The sequence below is a fragment of the Rhincodon typus genome, chromosome 23 (genome assembly GCF_021869965.1).
Source record: "Rhincodon typus isolate 14 chromosome 23, sRhiTyp1.1, whole genome shotgun sequence".
Classification (NCBI taxonomy): Eukaryota; Metazoa; Chordata; class Chondrichthyes; order Orectolobiformes; family Rhincodontidae; genus Rhincodon; species Rhincodon typus.
The window spans coordinates 16,337,795-16,358,134 of NC_063354.1; the positions used below are offsets into that span (position 1 = coordinate 16,337,795).

Below are 20,340 nucleotides of genomic sequence, written 5' to 3' on the forward strand. Positions count from 1 at the left end.
CTGTGGGACTCCTAGCCTCTGACTTCTTGTTGTAGCCGTAGTATTTATATGGCTAGTTCTGTTTATAGTCAGTGGTAACCTTGATGCCATACTAAGTCAAATGTGGCCTTGATGCCCAGGACTGTCACATTCACCTCCCCTCAACGATTCAGCTCTTGTCCATGTTTGAAGTAAGGCTGTGATGAGCTTGGGCTGAGTGGCCCTGGAGGAACCCAAACTGGATGTCACTGAGCAGGTTAGTGCTGGTGCTTTCCATCACTTTACTAATGATCAAGAGTAGATGGGATAGTATTTGACTGGGTTGGATTTATCCTGCTTTTTGTGTACAGGACCTATCTGGGCAATTTTTCCATATTGTCAGATAGATACCAGTGTTGTAGCTGGAACAGCCTGACTAGAAGCATGGTAAGTTCTGGAGCAGAAGTCTTCAAGACTATTGCTAAATGCTGTGAGTAGCAGCAGCCTTTGCAGTTTCACATGCCTCCACCTGATTCTTGATATCACATGGAGTGAATCAAATTAGCTGAAGACTGGCATCTGTGCTGCCAGTAACCTCTGAAGGAGGCGGAGAAAGATCATCCATACAGCATTTCTGACTGAAGATTTTTGCAAATGGTCCAGCGTTATCCTATGTCCTGATGTGCTGGGCTGTGCCATCATTGAGGATGGAGATACTTGTGGAGCCTCCTTCATTGGGTTACAAAATTGTACACTATCATTCACAATTAGATGGGGCAGGATTGCAGAGACTTATATCTGATCCATTAGTTGTGGAATCACTTAACTCTGTCTATCACCTGCTTTTGCTGTTTGGTATGCAAGTTGTCCTGTTTTGTTGCTTCACCAGGTTTATACCTTTTGTTTTGGTATGCCTTATGCTGTTCCTAACATGCTCTCCTTCACTCTTCGTTTCTATCTAGTACAAGCTGAGGTATTAATGTGAGATCCTAGCCGTTAAATCAGTAGCAGAAAGACTACTGGGTAAGTGTTTGTGAAAGGACAGTGTTTCTTCATTGTATATGAATTTCTCTGAACTTTTTGGACTTTTTTATTTCCTGAATCCTAGTATTCTAAAAAGAATCACCTGGGTGTTTCAAATTGTTCAGTGTGTGGGGTAGCTCAGAAAACCTGAAGTCCTCCAAGGAAGAAACCTGACTTTAGAAATGAAATGGGGTACTTGATAGACTGGAGTTCCAAATCAGAATTTAAATTTCTGAGATGACACTTGAACTGGAATCCTGTGATCTTTCACCTCCAGCATCGAACATACTTCCTCCCCAAACCTTTTGCCAAGTTCTTCTGTCAGCCTTCAAAAAGGGATTATTTCCACAATGCCATCCTGGTCCACTCTGTAATCATCCTGAACATCCCATTCCCTTTCCACAGCACCTTCCCCTGGAATCACAGGAGGTGTAATATCTAAGACAACAAGGTGCAGAGCTGGATGAACACAGAAGGCTAAGCAGCATCATAGGAGCAGAAAGGCTGACGTTTCGGGCCTAGACCCTTCATCAGCATCAACTCTTGATCTGCAAGCATGACCCAACCTTCTGGTATGTTTGCTATTTTCATTCACCACCTTGCTCTCTCACTCTCATTTCTATCCATGACCTGTTGCAGTGTTCCAGTGAAGCTCAACCTTAGCTTCCAATGAAGTACTTCACAGCCCTCTGGCACAATACTTAGCTCAACAATGTCAGACCATGAAATCTGTCTCCCATTATGATCTTTTTTTTTCATTTGGGCAAGTCTGAATCCTGTTTGTTGTGGGTTTTATTTTGCTTTTGGACTGAGAAGTTCATTGTTCTCTCATTCACACACTGGAAAAATATTTTGCTTCTGTAATAGAGCCATTACCATGCTCTCATTGGCTTTTGTTCCACAGTATCTTGGCCACTTAATCTCAATTCTCCTGCACTACTCCATTTCACACCTTCTCTCTTTGTCATGCCTCCCCCTCCCCTTTCAATCATATAAAGCAAATCATGTTTTGACTTCAGAGATAGTAGGAACTGCAGATGCTGGAGAATCTGAGATAACAAGGTGTAGAGCTGGATGAACACAACAGGCCAAGCAGCATCAGAGGAGCAGGAAGGCTGATGTTTCGGGCCTAGACCCTTCTTCAGCTTGCCTTCAGTTCTGAAGAAGTTGTTTTGACTAAAATACGGGCTGGATTTTTTGCAGAGTCCTGGAGACTCCATAAACTTTACAAAAGGGTGGGTGAAACCTAGATTCAGAAGGTCTGCTTCACCATTTGATGCATCTAATTAATGCTACTTGCGGAAGATACGTGGGACTTGACTCATACGAGGAAAGCTCAAACTCTAGTGGAGGTCACTCGACTTCAATACAGAGTTCAAATAGATCCCATTTTGGCATTGGCAAGAGCATTAACACAATGGGTAGGACTCAGTTTTTTCCTAGACTAGACCGAAATGCTTGTGAAGGGTAGATAAAGTCCGTAGAACTGTTGAGCTGTGATGTTATTTAAATCCCCAGCCATTTAATTTAAAAAAAAAGACACCCTGTGTCAGTGAGAGTTGGAAAAAAAAAAGTAGCCCATCTTGCAGCTACATTATCCAGTTGTTGACATTTCCCAGGGGTTATAATTATGTCTGTATTCTTGCTTGCCAGCTTTCCACAATGAAAAATTATCTCAGTGGGGGATAATCTGACAATTCAAAGAGGTTATTTAAAGATTAGCTGTTTTGTAGGCTCATGAGTATAAATCAGGTTGATTTTATAAGGAATTAAGATTTAAAAGTTTGGAACGGCCTTTCATGGATAGGATTTTTTTTTAAGTACAGTGAAGACTATAATAAAGTTAGACCATTTTATTCCATCTCAACAAGATTCTTGCGGTCTGCTCAAGTTGGAGACTTGAGTTACATACAGAGTGTTAGAGCATAATCATAGGATCCCTACAATGTGGGGACAGGCTATTTATCCCATATTGACCCCCTTGAGGATCCCATCCAGACACTTTGCCCACCTTCCAATATCTCTGTACCTGCATTTCCCACAGCGAATCCACCTGGCCTGCACACTTTGGGCAATATAGCCTGGCCAATCCACCTAACCTGCACATCTTTGGACTGTGGCAAGAAACTGGAGCACCCTGAGGAAACCCACGTAGACACGGGGAGAATGTGCAGACTCCACACAGACAGTCACCCAAGACTGGAATCAAACCCTGGTCCCTGGCATTGTGAAGCAGCAGTGCTCCCCACTGAGCTACCATGCTGCCCTTCGAGCCAATGGGTGGGATGGGAATGGCTTGATATTCAAGCAAAATACTACAGATGCTGGAAATCTTCACAAAAAATGAAGTGCTAGAGAAACTCGGTAGATTTGACGCCATCTGTTCTTCTCTCTCCGAAGTTAGTGTTACTGTAGTTGCAGTGTTACAGTGCAACTCGACCCCAACGTCCAGTCTGATCTGATATGACTTTTCAGCACTTCAGAACAGTTTTTATGGGGTGGTACCAAGTTGGCAAGTGTGTTATAAGTAATCACAGGGTGGTGAATTATTTGGCGTGGGGACGGCGGAATCGTGTGTGTGAGGGTTGATGTCTGAGGCCCCAAAATCTAAGGGAACAACTGGGATAAGGTCCCAGAGATTGTTGGCAGCCCTTTTAATGAGCTCAGTTAGGTACTCAGCAGCCAGTGAGCCTGACTCCATTTTGCACACTTCTCCTACCTTCACCCCCACCACCACCACCACAAATGCACACACGTGATCTCGACACAAGACAGACACACGCAAGTCTCCACAGACATTGCCAGGACCTGCTGAGTATTTCCAACACTCTCTGTTTTTATTCCGGTGATGCAGTCTGGATTTGAGAGAGACAATTCAGTCAGAGAAGACTGAGTTCTAATGTTTCTATATATTTGTGCTGGAGGTTTACACATGGGAATTAGTGTTCACTTGTTGCAGACCAAGATACACTCGTTGCTCTTCCAAAACTGAGACCAAAAACATTTTTCAATTAACCTTTACTTTAGCCTTAAGACCACTTATTTCTTTTACCATTAATAATGTAAACTTTGTATGTTACCAAAGCTTTAAAGAAAAATGGTTTTACTGTACTCTCTGTGAATATTTTTAAAAACCTTGTGTATACTTGTGAAAGCTTAGTCATTACATAAGGGAAAATATTCATCAAGTTGAACATTCTTCTCACATAAAGCCTATGAGGAGGGTTCATGTTGAAGTCTTAATAAAGCTTAAACAGAATTACTCATCACAGCGCCTTAAGATCCTCTGGGCAATTTATGTTGCATTTTGTGAATTCCTATCGAAGTTTAACCTAAAATTACTAGTTAGAACCTCTCGATGGCATGCTGTTTCTCTTTATGTACATGCAACAATCAAGCTAATTACTTCACAACACATTCTACCTAATCAGAGAGTTACCGAATGATATATTATTAAATATGTTGTTGTGTCATGTAAATGAACATAGCAAGAGAGCAGAAATGAGCAATAGACTTTACAATATGGTTGCTATTGACACTTGACAGTGATATAAGTAATCAATAATTACAATTTCGTATAAGACCAAGATTGCAAATATAAATAATGCCATTACATTGTCACTGGAAAATATGGAACAATGGTGGAAGTTTAAAGTATTGGCTGTGTGTCACTCCAGAAGAGTTTTGGAGTCCCTACCACACATAGTTTAAAATTTACTTTGGGAACCACATTGCTGATGGCGCAAAAGGTGTGAGAGTATCACTAGAAAGTGACTGCACATCATTTGGATTTTGCATTGAGTGAAGTAGGGCTGCAGTGTGGCACAAATACAAGTGTTTTTAAAGTTCCCATGTGGAACAATAGGTATTTGGAAGCTGGAGAAAATAGTTGTTTGTTGTATCCGTATTAAAATACTGTATGGAAGATCCAATGTTAAGAGTCATTAGAAGCAGCTAAGCAATCTTTGGGTTACTGGTAACTAACTCTGAAAGCATCTATGTAACCTTTACCTAATTTTTACCACAAAGCCCAAAAGTTCAGGTAATAATCCTCAGATAGAATATATTATAATTATAGGCACATTATAAATAGTGACGTTTCTTTCACTACTTTTGTTCAAAAACAAGCCTCAGCTGCATTGTTTTTCCATTGCCAGTCCCCTGGGTTACCACTGGTAATCCTGTATAAACAGAAAATTACCACGTTATTTACAGGTTCAAGTGCTCGATTGTTGGTAGTATGTGACTATATTAATTTTCAAGGAGTTGCTAGTTGTGTTTTTTTTTGAAAATTAGTTTGAAGGCAGCTGTAAGAGCTTTCAATGTTCCCCAGAATCAAGTCTTCCCTACATTGCAGCAATAGATTCTAAATGGCATTCAGTGGAAAGTACGAATTGGAGAGTCAAGAAAACTTTGAGCAGCTCATGAAAGCTCTCGGTAAGTTTAACCTGCAACTTCTGTTCTTTTGCTTTTATATGGCTTTATGTTCAGTGTCAATAAATTGATACAAAAGCATTACCTACTTAAAATCAGTCCCAGTTAGGGTAAAGCAGTGTGGTTGAACACCAGTTCACTCATCTTAGTGAAAGATCTGTGCCACATTTTATCTTTCTGCAACTTTCATTGAAATGGTTTAGAAACCAAACCAATAGGACAATTCTGCAAATACATTTTTCAATTGGCAAAATGATCTGTATTACTTAGCAGATGTGTAAATGTTAATTTGTAGAATAATATAATTAAATGAAGGTAACCAGAAGCTGAAATGAGGAAGGGTTGTTGGGCCTGAAACATTAACTGATTTCTCTCCACGGATGCTGCCAGCCCTGCTGAGCTTTTCCAGTGATTTCTGGTTTTGTTGCTGAAATGTGTGTGTTGTTCTTAGTGCAGTGAGGGTTTTGAGCAAAAGGACGCCTATCAGAAAACAAAATGAAAGGGAATCTGAGCACGCTACTTCACTTTCTTCAAGATTCTGTAAGATTTTTCAACAAATGATCTATCAAAGGATTAAGTATGAATTATACTCCAATGAGCTTTTTATTCCTTGACATTTTACATTATGGTCCCTGGCTTGTGGTGAAGTGCCAAAAAAGGAAAAGTCTGATCAGAACCCTGATCTTTCTGCTCAATTCTTCAATCCTTTCTTGCAATTTGTTTTTTAATTCCCTCCAATTACATCCACTTACTTTCTTTGTCTTTGACTGCTTGAATGTTAACCACCCATTTTCACGTTCTGTGTGCAAATCTGACTTAATGCTAGATTTGTCTGTCAGCTTAATGATAACAGTGTACCACATCACAATATAGTTTATTTTTCACATTTCAGCTTTTTATGTGTTTTTCATAAAAATGAATAATTTTTAATTCTCGCTTACCAGTTTGATTTCCCCAGTTAGTGATCACAGAAGATTTTTTCTGTTTCTCAATAGTTTGCAAATGGTGTAAACCTTTTATAGTATGCCACTGTTAAATCATAAAAGTACTTAACAACCGTGTCACTTTTACCAATGGTATAGCATGTTGCAGTGCAAAGTCGTAGCAGCGTACGAATGGCCAGATCCGGGTTAGTTTCTGTGGCACGGTCCTGCACTCAAACAACAATATTAAGAAGAAATACAGAATGGATGCTTTAGGACAAGTGGGAAAGTTTGAGGAAGATGTCAATGCCATGTAATTCCTAACAGCATTACAGAGTAGCACTGCCTTTGGGTGATGTTAATCAAGGATGATCAATTGGAAAAGTTGGCTTGTGGGAGATTTAAAGAAAGTGAATCCATCTATGTTTATGTGGGATAAACCTTTTAAAAATGATAGAAACTGGTGTTGTTGCTGATAAATCAAAGGGTATTAATGTACCTCCCCACCTCTCTGCCTTTCCAAAGACACAAACAAACTATTTTCTTCCTAGCTATGGAATCATGGAAGGTCCTTATAACGGAAATAAATTAAATGCTTGGAATTATAGGAATGAAATAGAGCCTGATGATAGGCTAAGGTCAACAGTGTGGCTTTGTGTTTTGTAATATGCACATAGTGTAGGAATTAAATTTGATCTGATCACAGTTCTAAACATAGTTTTGTACCTTATCCGAAATGTTGTGCCAGTTTGGTGCTGTGTAGAACTGAAGCAAAACAAGCTTTAGTTTCCATAAAACAGCTCATTGTAAACTTTAACAGGGAAGTGCATGCGTGCCCACCATTTTTACATATATCTGCTTACTTACCCTTTCATTCTTCTTGGATAATGCACAGGGACAGTCAATATCAGGCAACGTTAAGAGTGACAACTGTGGCTAAACAAAATGTGACTCAAATTTCAAGCCTATTTAAACGTTTGCAGCTGTGCTTGTTTTTAGTAAGTGACCTTCATCAATCTGTTTGGCACTTGTAAAACAAATTAGTAGTTTCACGTCACCAGGCACATGATCTATGAGCATTTCAATATGACACTCAATGGTGCCAAGATGCAGGACATCTCTTGTGGGCTGAAGAGGAACTTGGAGTGTGAGTGGAAGAATCCAGTTGTTGCAGTCCATTTGGTATCAATAACACTGATAGGACTAGGAAAGAGGTTCTGGATGAGGGATTACAAGCATACTGGGAATACATCAAAAGGCAGAACCAAAAAGATGATAATCTCTCTATTACTACCTGAACCACATGCAAATTGGTGTACATTTGCATGTTGGCTGGATAAGTTAGACGGACAAGGGTAACATGGAAGATGAATTTCCAGAGTGATTTTATTACAGTATGAAGCAGAACCTCCCCAGGCATTTTTAAAGCGAGTAATGTGTAATAGGGTAAGATTGATAAGAGATCTCATGGTTAAGAATACTCTAGGGGCAGCAATCACAATAAGGTAGTATTTCAAATTCAGCTTGAGGGAGAACAACTTGGGCCTTAAACCAATGTTCTCAAACTATGTAAGGGCAATTACAGATGTATGAAGAAAGATTTTTCTTTTGAGGGCTGGGAAAAGAGATTAAGGGGAAAGGTAGTGAATGAGCAGTGACAGACATTTAAGCAGATATTTCATAACGGTCAGCAAAAAAAAATTACTCTGGTTTAAAAGAACGAGGAACCACCTGTGGTTAACAAATGTGATCAAGAAGAATATTCTGTCAGAAACTAAGGCATTTAAGCAGAGAAACCTAGAGGCAGGGCAGGCCTGAGGATTGGGATTTTGTTTAGGAACCAGCAGCAGATGACTGAAAAGCTAAGAGAGAAAGAAAATTATTTGATCACGAAAGTACTTTGGCAAAACGTATAAAAACAAACAGCAAGAGCTTGTGTGGGTGCATAAAACATGAATAGCTGAATTATGGAAGATGCAATTAAGTAATTAGTAATAAGGAGCAAGGAAATGGCAGGTAATCCAATGGTCTTCATGGTGGAGGATCATTTAGTAATAATACACCCTTACGATAACAGATAAACAAGGTGCTAATTAGAGGAAAGATCTTGACACAGTCTCTGTCACGGAGGTCAAAGGATTTGATGAACTAATGGGACGAAAGGCAATAATTGCCAGGACCTGATGGCCTGAATCCAAGGTTTAAAGGAAGTGGTTGCAGAGACGGTGGAAGTATTGGTCAAGATATTCCAGAACTCATTTGATTCTATGAACGTTCCTGCAGATTGGAAACCAGTTAATGTGACACTGCATGCAAGAAGGGATGGAGACAGAAAGCAAAAATCTATAGGTATTTAGCTTGACATCTGTCATTGGGAAAATGCTGCAGTCCATTATTAAGGAAGAAATAGCAGGACATTTAGAAAAGCTTAACACAATCAAACAGAGTCAGCATGGTTTGTGAATGGAAATCATGTTTGACAAATTTGCTTGAGTTCTTTGACGATATTGCAAGCAGAATTGATAAAGGGGAACTACTAGATTGTAGTGCATTTAAACTTTCAAAAGGCTCAATAAGGTTCCACATAAAAGGTTTTTGTACAAGATAGGAGTTCACAGTATTGGGGTTAATGTATTAGCATGTATTGAGAACTGGTTAACAAACAGAAGGCAGCGTCAGGATTAATGGATCTTTTTCAGATTGGAATGGTGTAACTAGTGGGATGCCACAAGGGCTTTAATTATTTACTATCTATATTAATGAGTGGGAGGAGGGGCAGAATGTAATGTATTCAAATTTGACGATGATACAAAAATAGGTGGGAGGGCATGTTGTGATAGGGGCATAAGGAATCTGCAGGGGGATATAGATAGGTTGAGTGAGTGAACAAGACTTGGCAGATGGAGTTTAACAGCAGAATGTGAAGTCATAAATGTTGGTAGGAAGAATTAAAAGCCAGACTATTACTTAAATGAAGAGATACTTCAATAAGCAACAATACAGAGGGGCCTGGGTGTTCTTATACATTAAATACAACATGTTGAGATGCAAGTGCAGCAGCTAATTAAGAAACAAATGGAATTTTGGCCTTTATTGCTGGGCATATGGAGTTTAACGTTAGGGAAGTGCTGTTTCAACTCTACACAGTATTGGTGAGGCCGCACCTGGAGTATTGTGTACAGTTTTTGATTCCGTAGTTATGAAAGGATATACTGGTATTGGAGGCAGTTCAAAAGAGATTCATTAGGCTGATTCCTGAGGTGAAGGAGTGGACTTATCAAGAATAGCTGAACAGGTTAGGCCTTTATTCATTAGGGTTTAGATGAATGGGGGGTGATTTTATCAAAAGATCAAATGCTTTATACACAATAGCCTGAGGGAGCTTTGACAGAGTAAACATTGGAAAAAAATGTCTCCGTTACTGGGGGAGTCTCGAACCAGGTGTCATAGTTCAGGATGAGAGAGCATACATTTAAAATTGGGACACACAGGAATTCTCCCAGAGGGTTGTGTATGTCTGGAATTCTTTACACAGAGACTTGTGGAGGCTAGATCACTGAAAACATATAAAGAGGAGATAAATTTTTGAAATATCAGGGAATTGACAACTATGCAGAGCTGCCAATAAAGAAGAGTTGAGGCGTGGGGCAGATCACTCATGACATGAGGAGCCGAATGGCCTACTTCACCTATTTCTTATGTTCAGCCAGTAAAAACTGTGCTGGAGCATTGTAGAGTGACTCTGTGCCTCCATACTTTCGAATTTATGATCTCCTGTGATTTAACAGAAAATAGAAAATTATCCTGTGGTAGTGGTAAATCGCAGAGCTAAATAAATTTAGTTCATGTTGCAAATTCTGTGTAGGCCTTTACTTGAGCACAAATGATTAGGAGATCTGAAAAGGTTTTTCTTTTACCTTGGATAAAAATTTGATTTTTTTTATGCATTTGTATTTCTTTACTAGGACTTTCAGATAATATAATTCAGAAATATAAAGACCTCGGCAGAGTTATTGAACTTACTCAAAATGGGAATTCGTTTCAAGCTATTTACAATTATGGCAGCAAAGCAATTACCAATGAATTCACTATTGGACAAGAAAGTGAGTTTGTATCATTCACAGGGCATAGAGTCAAGGTAAGATTGCTCAGTTTTTGTAGAAGCATAAGAACTTTTTAAAATGGGCTTTTAGTGTTCTCCTTTTAATGATCAATGGTCCAGGTGCAAATTTCTGTGTGAGACTCTCGAAAAGGTACAAAACCACTGACAAATTTTTAAAAATACATGTTGACTTTGTTTCCATGAACCTCTATAATAATTGAGTAAAATTTGGTGTAACATTACTTCACCCTGTTCAGTTGCATTTCATGAATGATATTCCAGTGATTCAAACAAATCTGGGGAAAGAGTTTTGAATTGTATTTGGTCATCCATTTCTGAAACTATGTCTTTCACTTGTTCTTGAGCAGGCATGACTATTTGTCTTTGTGTGATCTCTCTCTATTATACACAGCAGTCCTTTGGTATATAACTTTCCATTTAAAATCTTCAGTGCAATTATAAGGCCTGAAAATGTATTCTAAAATTGACAGAATTTTTTTTGAAAAGTCCTGCTTAAAAATTTATATTGAATAAAACTAAGGGAACCGTAGTCTTTTGAGGATGATGCTATTTTGTAATTCGACAAACTTTCATAATGATGTCCAAAAGTAGGGAGGAAAAATTTGGGATTATGTGCCTTTTTTTTCATGATTTGTGAATATTCCACAGCACAGCTAATGTGTAACCCCTGATTTATTGAAGGAAATGCAGCAGCCAATTTACACACAGCAATTTTCCATAAATATCAATGAAGTAATGACCAGATAATTGATTTTAAGTGATGTTGGTTGAGAGAGAAATATTGGCCAAGACCCTGGGAAGAATTTCCGAGATCATCTTCAAAATAGGACAAATTAGATTGATTTACTGGCACCTGGGAAGCAATTGGGTTTTTGGTTTGGTTAAATATCTCATTAGGAAAAATGACACTTTCAACAGTGACAAAGATTCTCCTAGAAAGTTGGAACTAGATCAGCTTTGGGCAGAGATATCTGCTGCATGATCATCATGTATATAATATTAATAAATACTGTTTGAAGAAATACTCTGAGGTCTGGCATGAGCTTATCTGAACAGACAAACCAATACTAAACAGTTTTGAAGCATTTCACAGCTGATAAAGCTCTTATGAAAGTCACTGTTGTGATGCAGCTCTCCCACAGTGCTGCATTGGAATTTCAACCTAGATTTTGAGCCTAAGCCTCTGTCATGGAACTTGAAACCTTCTGGCTCAGCCATGATCCACAATTGACCATAAAAGTACTGTGGGTAGAATTTTCTGAATTGTCCCACAGATTTTAAAAGTGGGAAGGAATCGGGGTTAAGAGCTTAACTGGGCAGGAGGCAAAAGATTCTGTTTCCTAATGCTGGGTTAATATTTTGCAATGGAGTTCTCAGAACCTTCTCAGGCTGGTCAGCTATCTGTTTTATATTTATTAAAATGTTACAAACATTCATTACATCTCAGCCCACTGGAGTTACACTCACGGAAGCAATGTAAGGCCAAAAATGGGAAACACGTGTTATTATGAATCTGCTGATATAAAGGCTTGAAGCTAGGCAGGATAGATTCTTTCTTCCAAGCTGTGGTGATTTATAAACATATTCAGTTAATTATCTCCTTCATAACAAGGTGTTATTTTGAAAAAAATGTTTGGTGTTAGATTGAAGCCTATTCCTGATGATCCACTCATAAGAAGTCAAATTCATATGCAGTCATATGCAGTCTGGTTTGCTGTTGTTAAATACCTCATGTTAGAGATGAAATCTTACTGAACCATCAAGCCTGCCCAAGTGGGACAGGCATATTGGCTGATCCTGGCAAACCTAATCTGGGCTGGCACATGGGGGCTGACTGAAAATGAGACTCAACACAAAAGACCAATGTTTGTACTTGTGTCCTCGACCCATGCAAGCCTTTGGTGAAGTGTTACCAGATGTGTACATTTTCCTATTTATGATGATAGGCCAGTGACCCGATGGAGCATGAGCACTGAATGTTGCAGGAGGGTTTATGTTTTCATGTGAACCCTGGCAGATGTGTGAGAGGGAGTACCACTGTGATGCCAATGGCACTACATTGAAGTCACAGACATTGATTGAACAAGAGTTGCCTGATAGAGACCCAACCTCCTGGGTGACAGTCCTGCGCAATGGGCACCTTACAATGCTACCTCACTTGGGAGTCTAAAGCATTGAGTGGATAGTGGCACTTACCCTGGTAGAGCGCAGGAGAGCATTCCTCCTCTTGTGGCACTGGAGCCAGGTTCTCTTGAGCTACCCAAGGACACTGCCCTCTGCAGCCAGCTCCGTCCAGTCAGTCTTTGTCAGTCAGAGTGAACCTTGCTGCCATTTGTAGGGAAAGGAACTTCTCATGGTTAGCCTGGAGGGGGCATTGTTAAAGCATAGTGTTGTTTTTTGCCTGATGTCTGACATCTCCAGGGGGTGGATAGGGTTGATGAGCAGAGATTGAGTGATGGTTTGGGGCTGTAGAAAGTGAAGTGCCTTTTAAATTTGGCACCTGTATGTTGAGCTCCAAAAGGTCCCAGCAGTCCTCCAAACTTCTTCCACACAATTCAATGGTTTACCTGTGCGTGCAAATGAAATGAGCTGAGAAGAATATAATCACATGCGGGAAAAAACCTGACTTTCACACAAGGGGAAGTGTCTCCTTTTTTTTATGCACACCTCCACACTTAAGGTGGAATTTTTTTTGAGACAATGTGTGCACTATAAATGTCATATGATCATTGATTACAATGAAGCAGCATCAAAAATAAAGTGACAGCCTCAAACTGCGTCCTCTATAGTACCAAAGCACCCCTTTCTAAAAGAAAATTGTATTTGTAGATTCTCTGACCAGAGAAGAATTTGAAAAATAACCGACTTTACCAGAGAATGAGGCACTATACTATATTTATCTTCAGGAGTTATTGAAATAATTTAACTGGCTTATCTTTTGGCAATTATTTGGCAGATGTAGGAGGAGGTGTTGGGTTTGTTGAAAATCATTAGGGTGGATAAGTTCCCAGGGCCTGATGGGATCTAACCCAAGATACTGAGAGAGGCAAGGGAGGAGATTACTGGGGCCTTGACAGAGATCTTTGTATCCCTTTTAGCCACAGACGAGTTCCCACAAGACTGGAGAACAACAAATGCTTTTCCTTTGTCTGAGAAGGGCAATGGAGATAACCCTGGAAATTATAGGCTGGTGAGCCTTACATCAGTGGCAGAGAAATTATTGGAGAAGATTCTTAGGGACAGGATTTACTTGCATTTGGAAAAGAATGGACTTATTATGGATAGTCAGCATGGCTTTGTGCGGGGGAGGTCTTGTTTCTCAAACTTTTTTGAGGAAGTGAAGTAGATGATTGATGAGGATAGGACAGTTGATGTTCTCTAAATGGACTTTACCAAAACATTTGATGAGGTCCCTCATGGTAGGCTGGTCCAGAAGATTAAGTCGCGTGGAATCCATGGTAAGTTGGCAAATTGGATACAAAATTGGCTTGGTCATAGAACACAGAGGGCAGTTGTGAGTGCTGTTTTTCCAACTCGAGGTTTGTGACCAGTGGTGTTCCGGAATGATCAGGTCTGGGACTTCTGTTGTTTGTAATATAAACAACATAGACAAAAATGTAGCTGGTCTGACTAGGAAGTTTGCAGACAACACAAAAATTAGTGGAGTTGTGGATATTGAGGATGATTATCAGAGGATATAGCGGGATATAAGATCAGTTGGAATGTTGGGGAGAACCGTCATATGGAGTTTAATCCGGACTAGTGTGAAGTGATGCACTTTGAAAGGATAAATGCAAGAGTAAAGCATACAGATAACAGCAGGACCCTTAGGAGCATTGATATACAGAGGCATCTTGAACGTAAGACCGTAACTCCCTGAAAGTGGCAACACATGTGGAGAAGGTGGTAAAGAAGGCATACAGCATGCTTGTCTTCATTAGTCAGGCATTCAGTATAAAGGGTGGCAAGTCATGTTTAGTTCGGCCATATTTGGCGTATTGAGTACACTTCTAGTCACCACACTAAAGGAAGGATGTGGAGGCTTTGGAGATGATGCAGAAGAGGTTTACCAGGATGTTGCCTGGATCGGAGTAAATTAGCTGAAAGGAGAGTTTGGATGAACTTGTATTGTTTTCACCGGAGTGTTGGAGGCTGAGAGGGCGACCTGATAGAAGTATATAAAATTATGAGAGACATGGAAGAGGTGGATATTTGGAGTCTTTCTCCCAGGGTGGAAATGTCAACCACTAGAGGGCATAAGTTTAAGATGAGAGGGGCAAAGTTAAAAGGAAATGTGCATGGCAAGTTCTTTTACACAGAATGTGGAAGCTTTCTGAAAGATGCTGCCAGGGGAAATGGTAGAAGCAAATACATTAACGAAGTTTAAGAGGTATTTAGACAGACAAATGAACAGGCAGGAAATAGAGGGATGGTGGGCCGAAGGGCCTGTTCCTGTGCTGTACTGTTCTATGTTCTAATGTACTGAAACTGACCATAAATCTAAGGAAAATATTGAAAATGAGTGTAACATATATTGTGTGTTATATCCTCCAAACATCTTTGTGCACCTACAGATCAGCAAACATCTCCCTCCTGTTCACTCCTACTGTATTGACCAGTGGTCATATCAGCCTATGTTCCTCAATAGACAGGCATCCAGACAACCTCCTATTGAGCAGACAAAATTAAATATAGGTAGAACTGAAATGCAGAATAGCAACTTGACTCATCTTGCTGAATGAAAATCAGTAATAAATAGACATTATAAAAGACATAATTTTTTCATCTCCTTTCATTTCACTGTTTTGTATCCTGAGCTGCTGAGCAGAGCCTGTAACCTGACCCCCTTCACTGTCCAGAGATTTTAAAAGTCTTTGCTAGAGCAACAGACAGTCATGTCATGTCATGGTTGCAAAATGAAACATTCTCTTTTTTTAAAAAAAATCAACATCGTCGTAGGGCTGCGTCTTCAGAAAAGTGTCAGAGTGCTACAACATACTGGAAAAATGCCAGGTCTGGAAAGACTCTTGAACATTTTAGCCTCTGATCCGAAACCTTCAGAATCAGTCTCAGGCCACAGCAAACTCTGTGCACTTATGATTCAGGCACCGAACCTGAGCTGCATCCTAAGTGCAAAGGTTTTAATGTGTGCTGTCAAATTTGAGGATAAAAGAAAAGCATCCCATCAGACAATACTGCCCTCATAGGGAGGAAGATAGGAAGAGCAGAAAGTCACTCGGCCTCTTGTGATCGCTCTGAACTCATTTAGATCATGGCTGATCCATCATCCTTGACCTATCTCCATCTAATTCAACCTCTGCATAATACTCCTTCATCATGTTTAATTAACAATAATCTATCAATCTCTGAGTTAAAATTAATTATTGACCTGCCATCAATTGCTATTTGTGAAAGAAAGTTCCATACTTGGCGTGCACAAGAGTTTCTTAATTGCTTGGACCTAGATCTGATTTTTAGGCTGTAGTTCCTAGACCTAGACTTGCCAACTAGTTAAAATAATTGCTCTTTCAGTTCCCTTGGTTATCTTGAAAAGCTTGATCAAATCATACCTTAACCCCTAGCTTCCAAGAAATACAACATTATTTCTGCAATATCTGCATGTGATTTAAGTTTTGGTGTCCAGGTACTATTCTGCTAAATCTCCTCCGAAAACCAGTATATCCTTCTAATTGTATCGTGCCAGAAATTGCCCAGAGCACAGTGCTCCAGGTGTGATGTAACCATGACATTGTATAGGTGTAGTACAACTTCCATCTTCTTGTAGTCTGATCCTATCGATATAAAAGCTACTATTCCACAAATATTTTAGATTATTTTCTGTACTTTACATATACGTACTGATATATGTACATTGAGTTTGAAAGCTATTTGGACCTCTGCTGTTTAGCCATTCATCATTTAGCATGTACTCTGTTCTATCATTTTTAGATCCAAAGTGCATCAACTCACACTTGCCTGCACAGATATCCATCTGCTAGCATTTGCCAGAGGATTATCCGCACTAGTGATTAATTTAGTAATTACTTGTAGAGGATTGACAACATTGAGGACATTTTTTAAAAAATTTAATCTGTTGAAGAAACTTTATATTATCCTGCTGTTGCTTTTAGGCTTTGGCAAAGCTGGAAGGTGAGAATAAGCTTGTTATCACAATGGATGGACTGACTGCAGCTATGGAGTTGAGTGGAGACAAAATGATTGAAGTAAGTTACTGTTATTATTGGCACCACCATTGAAGCTGTTTTTTGGGATTGCTCAAAAACTTATCAATGGCACAATTCTGTGAGTGCCAGGAATTCTGATTACATTAGGTTTCTGGAAACTTCTTTCAAAATCCAGACTTGAATATACAGTTCTTGAGTTTAATTTACTTATTTCCTGTATTGATGTTTTAAGTGAGTACGTGTGCACATAATCAAGGTGTGTATTTCAAAAACCAAAATAGAATAAAATACCAGTTGAGCTCACTCTGTGATTTTAAACTAAATAAGTGATGCTATTATTCTAGTTACTGAACCAGAACACAAATTATATAAAGGCTACTCATCAGCAAAACATTATGATGAATGCCTCAAATTACTTCACATAAGGCAATGCATTAGTGTAGGATCAAAGGTTGTAAACTTTGACATGTTTCAATTCCCTAACTGGCTCAACAATGATATATTTCCAAATGAAAGGTTACAGACAATATGACCAGCCTATTAAATGTACACAATTGTACACAAACTAATACCTAATTAATGAAAGAGCTTCTGTAGCCACTTTGGTTGATGTATAAATATTAGGGAAAATGCCACATGTAGGCAAGTTCTTCAGATTTAACAGGGCAATTCTAATCTATCTTGTCTTTAGAAAATGGCCATGAAAGACTAATTACACTCTACTGTTCTCCAATATCTATTGCAAAAGTACATATACCAAGCTGTCTTGAATTGTGTTTTCAGCTGAGTCTTCATGCCTCCAGTCTGTAAAAAAAAATAAAACAATAGGGGGAGATGTGGTACCAGGGTGATAAAACAATAGGGGGAGATGTGGTACCAGGGTAATAAAACAATAGGGGGAGATGTGGTGCCAGGGTGATAATGCCACTGGTTTAGTAATCCAGAGGCTCCACTTAATGCTGTAGGGACATTGGTTCAAATCCCATCATCACAATTAACAGAATTTAAATTCAATTAATAACATTCAGAATTACAATTAAATAATCATCAATAATCATAAAAACCATCTGCTTCACTAGTGTCCTTTAAGGAAAGAAATCTGACATCCTTACCTGATCTGGCCTCCATGTAATCTGGTTGACTCTTAACTTTCCTCCAAAATGGTCAAGCAAGCCACTCAGTTCAAGGGCAATGAAGGATGGACAAAACTTGCTGGTCTTGCTGGCAACTGTCACGTGCCATGAACAAAAAAAGTTTTCTGTGCGATTGCCATCACCACATTGGCCATTGGCACTCCCTGGGGTCTAACCGGTAGAGGTTGCATGACGCCTGGTATTAACTGCTGGCTGGATAGACAAAGAGGAAGTTTAATTTTAATTTTGTTAGTCTAGGCCAGGAAGGCTAGGATTGGGGGTCACTGTCACCATATTATCTCTTCCCTCCCCCACCCTATGCTGCAGAGGTTAGGGTTTCCTTGGAAATTTATTTCCAAACCAGCGTTAGGCCCAGACAATTCGGATTTTGTGGTGGGCTTGAGCTGACAGGTTGCCTGGGGAGAGTTTAGTTTCTGGAAACCTCCTTTTGGCCCAATGCTGAAAAGGTCCAGTCCTTAAAACAAACCAGCCTCCCAAGAATTTTGCCTGTCAGCAACCAAAATTCTCTCCAAACAAAAACTCTGTTTTGCCTCTTTAGAAATACTTTTTTTTTCCATTTTAAATTTTAAATATCATTTATCATCACATCATTAAAAGTCATTAAGGGGAGGTGATGGCCTAGTGGTATTATTGATGGACTGTTAATCCAGAGACCCAGATAACATTCTGGAGACTCAGGTACGAATCCTGCTATGGCAGATGGTGGAATTTGAATTCAATAAATATCTGGAATTAAGAATCTAATGATAACCATGAATCCATTGTCAATTGTTGGAAAAACCTGTCTGGTTCACTCATGTCCTTTGGGGAAGGAAACTGCCATCCTTACCTGATCTGGACTACATGTGACTCCAGATCCACAGCAATGTGGCTGACTCTTAACTGCCCTCTGGGAAATTAGGGATGGGCAATAAATGCTGCCTGGCCAGCAATGTCCTTATCCCGTGAAAGAATAAAGGGGAAAAAATGTAAAATTCCATCTTGAAACCATTCCACTATTCTACCTTTTCTTTCTCTTCTCCTTTATGACATTTCTTCAAATGTTTATGTCCGATTAAGCGTTTTTCCACCAATTTTAAAATCCCTCAATGACAAATCTTCAGCTCATTTTGCATTCTCTGGAAGATTTTACTAGATTAACTGCATTGTATAAATACAAGCTTTGCTATTGTGCTATTGTCCACAACTCTTAGTCTTCAAGATTGCACACATTTATAGCAGTGTAAGAGGTATAATTAAATCCTACAGGATTTATCATTTTCACCAGCTAGTATATTAACCTTAAACCGTCTCATGCAATTTCATGATTTATCATATGGGTCTTCTGAGATTCTTCAATCATAATAAAATGTTCCCTTTCAGTTTTCCTCACTAACTGAATTAACACCGAAATCAAAATGCTACCTAATGCAAGGTATCTACTTTTGCATACTTAAAATATTTATTTTAATCATTTCTATACAAATCTTTTTTGCATTAACTTTACATATTGCAAAATTTGAAATAATGTGAATAAAGGTAATATGGATGGGAATTGGCCAAAGGGCATTCACTATGAAATGAGATTATGAACCCTCAATAACTTCTGCATATCAATAGAAAAAAAATCTCTGGATTCTTTTATTCTTAGATATTGTAGAATCCTCGCCATTTGTTTTGGAACTGTTCTTGTTTTCCATCCCATTCTTTTTTATAGTTCAATAAATCAACCTGCTGAAGAGTATATACTGAAATATTAACCCAGTTTTTCCTCTTTTTAGATGCTGTCAACTAACGACAAGTCAACACATTCTAGTTTTGCCCTTGATTAGCCTAAATTAGGATACTTTCTTAAGGTGAATGTAAAACGTCCATTTGAAGAGATTAACTTCTATTCTTTGTCTCATTTCTTTTAGACTCTGACCAATGGAGAAATTACTGCAAAGAAAATTAGGAAAAGAATTTAAAGTGTACAAAACGGATTTGAACACAATGAAGCCGATACCGCACTGTGTCAAATTTGTATAATTGAAATGAAAGCAATGGAATTAGATTAATAGCTGTGAATGAATTATTACTTGCATATTTCTTTATAAAGTAATATTTTTTCATTCTGTATCTAGATTAAATTTGGAATAAACACTTACAGTCAACCTATGAAAATCCCTTGACTCTTGGCTGTGATTAAGTTGTAGGGAATCTGGGATGAAAAATTGGCATTTGAAACAATTCTAACATATGCATAAAAAGAAAAACATCAGGTTTATGAAAAAGATTTCTTTTGTGTGAACTGAATAAAGACAGGTGGTTTTATATAATGCATTTAGCCAGCCAGAATCTGCATTTTCACGTTATAGTTTCACTCTCTTGAAATAGTCAAAAGTGTTTTCTTGCTAAACTGTTCTTGTTTACTTATACATATATGCTTATTTGATTTTACTACGTATGAATGATGCATTTTTATTGTATCATTAAAATAGATCAAGTAACCCATGAATGACAGATCATTAATTATTAGTGGTTCATTGCAGGTTGAATAAAAACAAATCTCACAGTTAACC

At 38.8% G+C, this 20,340-nt stretch overlaps 1 protein-coding gene across 1 annotated transcript; it reads left to right on the forward strand.

Annotated features, from left to right (window-relative positions):
- Positions 1–5,310: 5,310 nt before the first annotated feature.
- Positions 5,311–19,947, forward strand: LOC109939089 (fatty acid-binding protein 1, liver-like). The gene is made up of 4 exons (XM_020537378.2): positions 5,311–5,418; positions 10,304–10,476; positions 16,593–16,685; positions 19,696–19,947. Exons 1-4 carry the CDS (start codon positions 5,352–5,354, stop codon positions 19,744–19,746), a joined length of 384 nt encoding a protein of 127 aa, XP_020392967.1. The 5' UTR covers positions 5,311–5,351; the 3' UTR covers positions 19,747–19,947.
- Positions 19,948–20,340: the final 393 nt, after the last annotated feature.